The 11617-nt window shown below is 32.3% G+C and overlaps 1 protein-coding gene across 1 annotated transcript; it reads left to right on the top strand.

Annotated features, from left to right (window-relative positions):
• Window positions 1-2137: 2137 nt before the first annotated feature.
• On the top strand, window positions 2138-11192 carry LOC135129158 (ATP-binding cassette sub-family G member 1). The gene is made up of 9 exons (XM_064056266.1): window positions 2138-2459; window positions 2909-3216; window positions 3481-3626; window positions 8605-8969; window positions 9827-9954; window positions 10009-10177; window positions 10229-10329; window positions 10381-10536; window positions 10590-11192. The coding sequence occupies exons 1-9, from the start codon at window positions 2249-2251 to the stop codon at window positions 10935-10937; spliced, it is 1932 nt and encodes a 643-aa protein (XP_063912336.1). The 5' UTR covers window positions 2138-2248; the 3' UTR covers window positions 10938-11192.
• The last annotated feature ends 425 nt before the right edge of the window (window positions 11193-11617 follow it).

Raw genomic sequence — 11617 nt, 5'->3', positions numbered from 1 at the left:
TCAAAAAATCTAGTAAAAACTTGTAAAAATGTATTGTATCATAATAACATAAAATATTTACAGTTGTACAAATGTAAATGCACTATTTTCACTTATGTTAAAATATTAGTTTGCAAAGTTAATTAAATGTTATAAAAGTTTAATTATTGTAACAGAATTTTAAAAAAGCATATACGAGTAATTGCAAATTCTGCAGACACTGTAAATTTTTATTACCATAGTGACTGTGAAACATCAAAGGTCAATAACATTCCAACTTGTGTTTTCTCTACAAATATGGTAAAACCTCTGCACAAATTCTGCATTATTTATTATTGTAGAATGTAAATTGGATGACAAAATGTGAAACCTTGAACCGTAAAGCGCATCGATAAATTTAACACGTAAAAACAAAAATATCAAAAAATTTATAAAACACAAAATTTTGGTGTTTCGTAAAAATTTTTAACGTCCTTCATAAACATTATATCTAAACAGAAATTAATGCTTAAAAAATTATTTTAAAAATATTGGGTTGGATAGCACTTAGGTAATAATCGTTTGAAATGGGTTTGTTATGGGCTTGGTTAGGTATTTCCGAGAAATTATGGAATGTAAATAAAACGTACTACAGTTTGTGGTTTTATATCACAAAAACAACGTGTTTGTGTTATTATAAATTTAAATGAGCAATTTTTCAAGCAGTTTTTCCACGAGTGCTGTACGTTCCATTAATTGTTCTTGTTTATATAACTTATGCCATATTATCATTATCTTGGAAAATAAATAGTATCCCAAAGAAATAATGTTTGTTTTTAAATATTAGATCAATCGTTGTATGAAAGTATTCTTGGCAAATGCAACATACATTTTCTACTTTTTTATGTTGGTAATATCTAAAACATTTTTATTTAAAAATGGAGAAAATAACTTGACTTCAAATTCAATGTTTTCAATTTAACAAAAATACAGTTTATATTAAGAAGCAAATATAATTATGTAAACAAAAATATAAAGCAGAATGATTGCTGCACATTCAAAGTATACGATGTTGTTTGTGTGTAACAGCATTAGTGTGTCGACACAGATAATATTCTCTGTTATTACAAGAATTTTTATTAAAGTCAAAGAAATCTTCTTGAGAGGACATGCACATTAGTTTAACAGTTACTTTCATCATCGGTCAGTGAAATAATTTCTTGATGACTGTAACAAAGTGCATGAGGTGAGAGCGGAGGTTGGTTAATGGCTTCATGTAGTTATAAGATCAGTTTTATGTCTTAATCCGTCTTCGCTAATGGTTCATTGCTTTTCTGCCAAAACATCCAGGGGTGAAATACAAATAAGAGTTTTTGCACTTTTTGTACCTCTAGACAATAATTTATTAACGATTGAAACGAATATAAATTGCAAACTTCGAATATTTGTGCTACTGTCATCTAGTAACTCAATTTTAAGACAATATTTTCAATATTCTATGAATTTGTAAGCCCACACTAATTAGTATTTTGCTCACTTTACACCATTTATACTAATGGTAACATTAGAAGAAACTATAGTTACAAATAGATAAATTTTGGTAATATTGAAGGACTCAATAGTGTTTTACAGTGTCAGATAAACTCTACTACTTTAGCAAATATCAAGAATTTTTGAAAAACCTGTTTTTCTTTTTTTTGTGTTCCCTGCAGTCAACGAACGTCTCAGGTGAATAATTAAATATCTATGCATTATATAATAGCAAAACAAGTTATTTTATATTTAAAGAGAAAAAGAAAAAAATTCGAAGGATTTACTTTTAATGTAAATTACTGCACTTTGTGCTCCTTGGAAATTTGCAAACTGCTTGAACGAATTATAATTTGACTGAAAAAACCAGAAAACCTTGAACAGGTAAAACTTGGACGTGTATTACGTGTGACATCTACGGCACCGACTAATCTCATGAATTCAATGTACTAAAATTAGTGTTAATCGCATAATAAAAAAACTATTCCTATCATTAAAAACGTATAGATAAATCCCACAGCTGTATGATGCATAATTCAAACATGACAAATGTCATGCACCTTCTTCCCAACAACCATGGATGACAAAACGAGTAGAGAACTGCGATAAATGAACTTTAGTCTCGGTCCAATCCGTTTGACTTTACTCAGTCTATATAAGTGACCAAAACATGATAATGTTATTTCATTAGAAAATAAGCGCGACCGCAAACAACTTTGTTCATTCTTCCATGTGTTTCTAAAGAGTGCACAACTCGAACATGGAAGTTGTTATGCACGAAGCCAGCACCGTAAATGATGAAAACAATAGTAGTGAAAGTGGTGTTAAATACAACGGTGGCAGTGTAGAAAAACCAGTGATCTTACCGCAATATGAAGGAACTGAAAGAAGTACTTTCACGAAATTGGAGCAGACCATCGACATTCAGTTTGAAAATATTTGCTACACAGCATCCCTTGGATTTCGAAAAGGTTTTAAGATTTTTTTAATTAACTAGTTATATTTGGAGCGTTTACATTCGCATTATCGTGCACTTTTATTGAAGATACGAGTAAAAAAATTTATTGGTTTCATCAATTAACGGTATTTCGTTGTGATAAGATTCTATGATAACATTGTTTTCATGCACGATTTTGAAAATTTCCGACAATTATACAGGTTGTAGTTCATTGCCATGTGACGTATGAGAACAGCAGAACTAGTTTTTCTTTGGTCATTAAACTATCGTGTAAAAGATAAGTAACTGCAATTAGGTCTGTTGGAGACCTTCGAGTTCAGCTCTACCTACAACGACCTGCTAGCCTAAATGAATTAATTTTACTTGTATCTATGTAATTACATTGTATCAATCGTAACGAATGCTTGATAATTGTCACGTTTCATTTTTATTCAAAAGCATTAACAACCATTTATCACACAGGTACAAAACAAATTCTTCATGACATCAATGGAAGGTTTCCTCCTGGCCAGTTGATAGCTATTATGGGACCTTCAGGCGCTGGTAAAAGTACCCTACTGGATATCCTTAGTGGTTACAGAATCCGAAGAGTATCCGGCACAGTTCGCACGAACGGTGTTCCCCGAAATTTAAAAACCTTCAGAAAGTCGTCTTGTTATATCCAGCAAGATGACCGATTACAACCTTTGTTAACGACCTCCGAGAATATGCAAATAGCAGCGGACCTAAAACTTCCACCTGAAATTAACAAGACTGAAAAAAATAAAACTGTAAGTGGAAAAGCCTTTGTTGTCTTGACCTTTCGATGGTTATTTTCGTCAAGGTTGTGTACAGAAGTAATAATAAATCAAAGATTCTTCGTTGTTGATGTGTAAAAAATTAATGATAATATGTAGGTACGCGTGCTGCATCTTATCACAACTTCTGACCCATGAAAGCGCTTATAAGACAACTAGGACAACATAATATATATTTTGCGTACTTGTTTAATTGATAAAAACCGTTCCTTATTAGATTAAACTGTTTTGTTTCAGATTAATGAAATTCTCAAGTTGTTAAGCCTCGACAAAACGGCAAGAACTAAAGCCTCAGGGCTCTCAGGAGGTCAAAGGAAAAGGCTCTCGATTGCGCTAGAACTTGTAAATAATCCCACCGTGATGTTCCTAGATGAACCTACAACGTAAGTTTTATGTAATTGCGAAATGTGCTGTACTCATTAAACAGAATGTGTTTGGTAAGCAAACTCGGCATGTTGTTACTATCAATCACGAGGTCGTTAAGAAATAATCCGGAGTTTTCGGCAGATTTTAAACGAAGTTCTGATACTGTTATCAGTAAATGGGTACTCACTCTTGTAGTTATTGTGGGAAAAGGAAGTGAACAAAATTGATAAATGCAATCAACAAAAATTATTCTGTAACTATTTAATTTACGTTTCACGTTCCAGTCCCGTATGTATGTTTTTAGTTATTGCTGAAGATAATTTTATTTATTGTGTTTTGAGGACATTAAAAGCATTATCTTTAAACATTGTTATTTTCTTCGATTTAATTAGTGCTAGTTTCGAAAAACTAGTAGGTTTGAAGGTTAATACTAACATCAGCGAAACTCTGAAATGTAATACCTGCGTCATCAACATCTACCGTAAATTATGTAAAGCTAGGCTATCGACATTTTTGCATACGTACCCTGAGGGTCAACTACATTTTATGGGTACCTGGAAAATATATCAGAACAATTATGAAAATACGCTAGTAATATGTCGTTAAATGTATGCATGCCGACGTCTTTTATTTTTTTTTGTGTCTGTCGAGCCGCGATAAAGTAATATCAGTAACCGACTAATTATGATCCCTTAAATCCACCGCTATGATAACGATAATCATATCAGCAAATATTGCATTAGAACTTTGTCATTTCCGTTGCTCCGTTCGGTAGTCAGAAGGCCTAGTTTACAAAAGTTCTCTTTTTTATTTTCAATGGTTATAGTTCTTGCATATATTTTTTAGAGATGTGTCTCCAGAAATAAATCCAAATAGTTAACAGTAGTAATAATAATAGTAATTTATTGACAGACAGACGTTAAAAATCTATCTAAACATTTAAAAGAACAATGAAAGAATTAATCCTTCATTTTTTTTCGATAACGTATAATAAAAAAAAGACTTGTTATGGAACAAATGGTTGAAACAAAAACGGTATCGAAGTACATTCACATAAACAATTTATCAGTTAGCTGTCACATAACAATCACTTCACTAAGGTTGCAATAACGCATTGTTTGGAAAAAAAGGAAGTGTATAAGTATTATTACGTTACACCAAAGACAAGGTTTTTTTCCACTTGCAATATTATGGCATTTAATGTTATTTTTGAACTTCTCTTTGCCATGCAAACCGATCAAAGCACGACACTATAGAAATTATTTAATTAAAGGTTAACAATTAGCATAATTGCATTTTAAGACATTTAAATGACAACATTAATTTGAAATGCATTACGTTGAAAGCTTAACAGAAAATAACAAGATATTTTGCATATTGAAATCAAGTTGTTTAAGTGAAATGGTAGGTGCTGTTTTAGAACTTAATAACAGATTCTTGTAGGTAAACCGTTTGCTCAAAAACGCCAACGACTGTCGAGGGTTTAATAATTTAATTCGCAACAAAAGTAACCCAAAAACTTAACCTTGTGATACATAAACACTATCGCTGTTTTACACGTGTCCTTTAAAAACTAACACATTTAAGTTATTAGCGCTAATGTCAAAAGTCTGTATTTTACAGATATCTTGTAGCTTAATGATGTTTAAAATTTCATAGATACTTTAATATTCAAAACAAGACAAAAAACAATGGTTAATGGTGATAGAATTTCGTAAAAAATCTTCCGCTGTATGAGCAATAAAAATAATGTTTATAACAGCGCTAGAGATATTTAGAATGAGTGGCAAATAATGAAAGAAGAATTCAGCTCGTTGGCAGATAGAAATAAAGTAGCTTTTTGGTTCGTTGATTTCGCATGTATGTATTTCCAGAACGAATTGTGAAGGAATATTATAAAATAGGCGAGAAGATATAACCACTTATAAAAAAATTCCCAAGATAAGCCTTATATGCCATTTGTCGACATAAGTGACGACCTAAAATTATAACGATGTTAAACTCAATCTCTCCATGATTGATAAGAGCAGAACATACTTAGTTATTCTTGACCTTTTCCACCGTGGATGTAGAAATTATTGTTCCCCATTTATTCCTACATTTCTATTTTTTTTTCTATTCCTATTGCTCCTAGATATCTTATTTTTCCTACTTCTCTTATTTCCTTTTCTTGCATATCTCTTGGTGCTTTTATCTTTTCATTTGCTATTGTCTTTATTTCTGACTACCTTGTGTTTATTTTTAGATTATATTTTTTTAATTCTCTGACGATCTGATACATTTAATTCTCTTCTGTTATTTGCAAATATTTTCAAATCATCCGCGTAAAGTAGTTTACTCAATTCTACTGATCTTAGTTTTCTGTAGCCTAGCTGGGTCCGCCTCTCCCATTTCTTTATCTATTTTGCTATGTTGTACAATATCATTATAAATAATAAATACAATTTTTCATTGTTTTCCGCTTTATTTTTACTATTTTTTCTGTTGTTTCGTATAGGTTACTTATTGTTTTTATTAGTTTTCCATTTATGCCACTCTTCCGTAGAACCTCCCTTGCTATTTTATTAGATTTTCTTGATGTTTTTAGTACTTTATGTAATAAGTTTATTTCCTTCTTCTCCGATGTACTTTACCACTTCTGGACTTACATTGTCTGATCCTGGAAGGGCCGCTTTTATTTTCATTCTTTCAATAGCTTTTGCCATCTGATTCCTTTCAATTTCTCTTTCCTCTTCTTCAGTGTTTTGTTCTTGTATTTCCACCTTCTGTTCTTCACCTGTTCCTAATAGTTCTGCCAAATATTCCCTCTATCTACCCATAATTTTATTTTCTTTTGTAATCACATCCCCTTTTTTGTCTTTTATATTTCACATGGGGTTTCTTATTTCTTTCTTTAGAGTTTTCAGTTTACTGCATTTTTTACCATGTTTACTCCGAATCCTTCCCATGCTTTATTTGTCTACTTCTTTCATTGATTCTCCTTCATTTGATCCATAAACTGTTATTTTTGTGTATATGTATTTTATTCTCTATTTCTATTTTCAATGCTATCATAATAATTTTGCTACATTGGGGTCGCAAAGGATAATCCAAGACGTATCGGCATTTGTTTTTAATTAATAAATAACAGTTCATAAGTGTTTTAATTTCTTTGGTTTGTTCTTTTTATTTAATCTGATAATTTTCCAGTGGCGGATAGTGGTCTTTTAAAATGGGGGACACAATTTGATTGATGAGTTATATATGAAGATATAAAACAGGTTTTTATTACCCTTTTAATAGACGAAATTGTGTGACGGAAATAAATACAAAAATACATTCAACAAAAGTAGAAAAGTATTTTTCACATACCTTCGTGTCGTAGATCATCCACGCCAGTATTAATCCAGGGCTATGGTTTAAGTCATTACTGAGAAGACACACAAAACAAAGCAATTTATTATTTTTTTCACAACTGTACATTCAATATTATTTTATCATACGTAAAATATCTACGAAAATGTTTCGTTTTGCCTTGAACACTTTTTTATTAATAAATCGGGGGTGGCTCTCTCTAAATTTTTCACTAAAATTTTGCCGTCATGATACAGAGGACGATTTTTTATTAAATATTCAACCGAATTCATTATTTTTATTTAAAATCAAACAATTTCACTAGCGCAGAATGAAAATTAAATACCGCCACTAGACGCACGATTTCCATGGCAACGATGCAAACAAAACGTCTATATTAGCCATGATTTGGTCTCCGTCTCCGCTTTTATCAGCCATTCATCAACAATAACATATCATATATCCAAGACCAACATCTTTAGATATCAGTTTTGATACATTTTAATACAAGTGGAGCGAGCTAAAAGATTAGTTTTGCTAATTATGACACAAATTTCGGTATAATTTTTTAAATATTGAAAATTACTGTTTTTCCATGTCCAGTATAAAAAATATAGTCATGTGGTTGAAATATTCTTCTTCCACCTTCTTTGTACATACCTCATCAAATAAAGGTGAATGAATGAGCACCTTTAAAGCTATAATATGCGTCAGCAGACAGTAAACAAATTTACTCTCATGAAAATTACCACAAACGTTGTTATTCTCTTGTAGACACAGAGAAATGTCTTTGATCTTTACTTACCCTGTTGTTTAGGTAAACAGCAATCAAATTCTGCTATGTTGACGTTTTTTAGAAGAAAATAGTAAATATATAAAGTAAAAATATGTATCCACGGAAAAATTTGAGTCCACTCTGAACATTTTCGAATTTGGAAACAGCTAAACACTGTTGACAGTTTGACACTCTTCTTTATAAAAACGATGTTAAAAATTATATAGTCCGATTGATTCCAATTATGCAATCGCCAAATCCGAACAATATCTGGAAATGCGAAAAGATAACCGCGGGCAGAACAAGGACGCAGCTTCGTTTTACATGTAGTGTCCTCACTTTCTTATATCATAAGTTTGTCATTGCAAGGTTATGAAATGCCCGCCGGAGATACTCAAGGGGTATGCCCTCCGAATGGATTTTATCCGATGACCTCAAAATGGAACTATTTTTTTTTTTTTTTGGTGTTTCATAACCATTCGCTGCCCCTGTTGTTTTTAATCATACGTTGTAAGACTATTAAAAGTTTATATGCGGATTTTACTAGTTGTAGTTGGGTCCGCTCCGTATATATCCATCATTTGCCCCTGGTCTGTTACAGATTTGGTAACCAAACTATTTGCGACTAAACGAATTACCCTAAATACCTATGGCCTAATACTTTTTAATTTTTGAAATCTTTTTTAAAACAACTAAAATTTTTGAAAAAGGCATACACATGACACCTTTAAAATAAGTTACATTTCAAATAGCGCAAGTGAACAGGTGTTAAGTTTTTAATAAAACTAACAAACAATGAATATAACTTCTGATACCCTTGAACAAACTTCATACATGTGTACGCTGCTAACGTTCTAACAAAAAAGCTAACAACATTTTCTTTGCAGAGGATTAGACAGTTCTTCCTGCTCACAATGCATCAAATTACTGAAAGACTTAACACTGGAGGGCAGAACAATAGTATGCACCATCCATCAACCGTCCGCTTCACTTTTCCAGTTATTTGATCAAGTTTACGTTTTGGCTGCGGGCAGGTGTTTATATCAAGGCAGCACAAAAAATCTGGTACCCTTCTTAGAAGATGTAAAACACCCATGTCCGGCATACCATAATCCCGCAGACTTTGTTATCGAAATTGCTTGCGAAGAGTATGGGTCCGAGGTTATAGATGAAATGGTTAAGGCAGCCGATAATGGAAAAAGTTTAACATATTTCAACAAGGATGTGTATCCCGCGTTGAATCGTTACTTAGGTAAGTAGTTTGTACACTCTTGTACAAACATATACATAAATTGTACAAACACTTCGCCGCTTTTTTTTGTTGAACACTCCACATACTTAAGATAATGTAGTTCAGATCATTAGTCTTGGCTTATATTTTAATCACTTTGTTATAAATAGTAAAATATCAAGTTGGTTATTAAAGAAAGTATGAAGTCAGCGGCTTTAATGCACTTGATCATTCGGTGGCTAAATGATGTTTTATCAGTTGACCAACAAGGAAACGTTACAAAAGCGATTTTTTCTTTGACATTTTTAGATTAACGTAATTATCGTTAAAAGCAGCTGTGGCAGATGTTGTTATCAATCACAGAACTTCCAAAGTCCATTTTAGTGCTAATTTACTTAAGCGAAAGACAAAAAATCAAAAATTTTGTCAACGCGCAGATTCAAATAATTATTATTTATACTGATATCAGTTTATTTTAATACTATTATTAGTATTATTACGTATCATAAAAAAATATGTACCTAAATTTATTCTTTGCTTTCACACAGAGATAAGACTGATTGTTGATAACCACTCGAGCCATACAGTCTGAAGTTGTTGCCACGCGTCATAGATCAATATTAGCTTCTTGTGCAAGCATTCCAGATGAAATATAAACTATGTTTAAATTTTCATCTTGTATTCTATATACCCAGCTGAATAACGTTATTCTAATCATGATCGACGGTTTGTTTCCTTATAGGAGGCAAAATTATAAAAAATTTAAAGCCACGTGTTATGAACTTGTTGCAAGTATGATACTTATTTACAAATTCAGCTTCCTTTTATCAACTTTTTAGGAGCGTTTAAATTTACTTAAAATCTTTAAATCGTTGCAGGTGGAAATGCTACCACCGAGGAAAATCAAGAGGATTTAAACGACGAAACCGGTCTACAAGCCACAAGCTCAATGAACCAACTCAAAGTATTACTAAGACGAGGATATATCAAAACAAAACGAGACCAGGTAAACACTTTGTTGTAAATAAAATCTGAATATGCAAATGTTTAATTTTTCAAGACTCTAACATACATGCGTCTCGGAGTAAACGCAATCGTTGGTCTTATGTTGGGAACTTTGTATTGGGGAGCGGGAAATGACGGTACCAAAGTCCTAGACAACTATAACCTGTTATTTTCAATATTGATGCACCATATGATGTCGACCATGATGCTTACCATCCTCACATGTAAGTTACAAAAACAGTTTCATACTATTTATTAATGTATTGTTTGTGTAGTTCCTAACGAGATGTCCATTTTGATAAAAGAACACTTTAACCGATGGTATTCATTGAAGATGTACTACCTTTCGGTCACGCTGATAGACATTCCTATTTCGGTAAGGATTCATTTTATCTTTGTTGTCAAGCGAATCACATGTTCATTGTAGGTGGTATGTTGTTTTATTTTCTCCGTAATAATTTATTATACGACTGGTCAGCCTTTGGAAGAAGATCGGTTTACGATGTTCTTTATCATTAGCATGTTGGTTGTTTTTGTGGCCCAGAGTTTCGGATTAATGGTCGGCGCCGTGTTCAATGTTATTGTAAGTAACTCTTGATCAAACAGCCTGAGGAAAGACTTATCGAAATCTTGCAGAATGGCACATTCCTGGGTCCGACGTTATCAGTACCGATGATGATGTTTGCTGGTTTTGGGGTAACTTTAAATGATCTACCGCCTTATCTCTACTGGGGGAGCTATATATCTTATCTCCGATACGGATTGGAAGGAATTGTTGACGCCATCTACGGGATGGACAGACCAACTATTTATTGTCCTGAAGATCAGTATTGCCATTATAAATATCCGAAGAAGTTTCTCCAGGATGTTGCCATGAAGGCAGGCCAGTTTGGCAATGACGTTATAGCTCTTCTTATTACTCTATTCTTTTTGCGAATTGTAGCGTATGTACTTCTAAGATACAAACTTATGGCTGTCCGTTAATGATTAATTTATTTATTTTGATCAATGCAATGTATCTTAATTGATAGAACGTAAGGCTGTGTTATTTTATTTTTATATTTATTGTTCTATGTTAAGTTATTTTTATACTTTGTTTTTTAACTTGTTGACTGTAAATTGTAATGAAACAACATGTGTAACAATATTTGTGTGTAACTTGACAACTAAAAAAGAACTTGTTCGTCTGCTCTGTAAAATTTGTACAAATATTAGAACATATTAAAGCTTTAATAAACAGTTTGCGTGTTGATAACCCTATTTATGATAATATGGAGTGGCCTGGAAAGAAAACGTGCTGCGTTACTAGTGCTAGCTGATCTTCAGCAAAAAAAATTATTATGGACTTGAAAATAATTATTGATTTCAAACGATATTCACATGCCATGAAATCAAACGATCATTGCTTGGACATGTTTCGTTTAAAAGCCCGCCATAGTACTTTTTGTACCACAATGTTTACTGGTTTTGGGGTAACTTTGAGTGACTTATCTTCTTATCTCTACTGGAGAGTTACAAATATCTTATCTCTGTTGCGGACTAGAAAAGTTGTTGACGCCATCTATGGGCTGGACAGATCAACTTGACAATGATGCTGCAGCTTTTCTTTTTACTCTGTCTTTTTTTTCATGTATTTATTTATTTTGGTCCATGCAATGTATCTT

Source organism: Zophobas morio, unplaced genomic scaffold (assembly GCF_036711695.1).
Source record: "Zophobas morio isolate AGI-343-1 ecotype UQ-CSIRO unplaced genomic scaffold, CSIRO_AGI_Zmor_V1 ptg000002l, whole genome shotgun sequence".
Lineage (NCBI taxonomy): Eukaryota > Metazoa > Arthropoda > Insecta > Coleoptera > Tenebrionidae > Zophobas > Zophobas morio.
The sequence above is the reverse complement of the archived record's forward strand: the minus strand, read 5'-3'. Positions and strand labels throughout refer to the sequence as shown.

What these genes read in the sequence shown, in the direction of transcription:
- LOC135129158 (XM_064056266.1), top strand. Translation starts at nt 2,249, where the DNA reads ATGGAAGTTGTTATGCACGAAGCCAGCACCGTAAATGATGAAAACAAT. An exon ending in AGACTGAAAAAAATAAAACT is followed by an intron (nt 3,217 to 3,480) that starts GTAAGTGGAAAA and finishes GTTTTGTTTCAG; the next exon opens with ATTAATGAAATTCTCAAGTT. An exon ending in TGATAGACATTCCTATTTCG is followed by an intron (nt 10,330 to 10,380) that starts GTAAGGATTCAT and finishes TGTTCATTGTAG; the next exon opens with GTGGTATGTTGTTTTATTTT.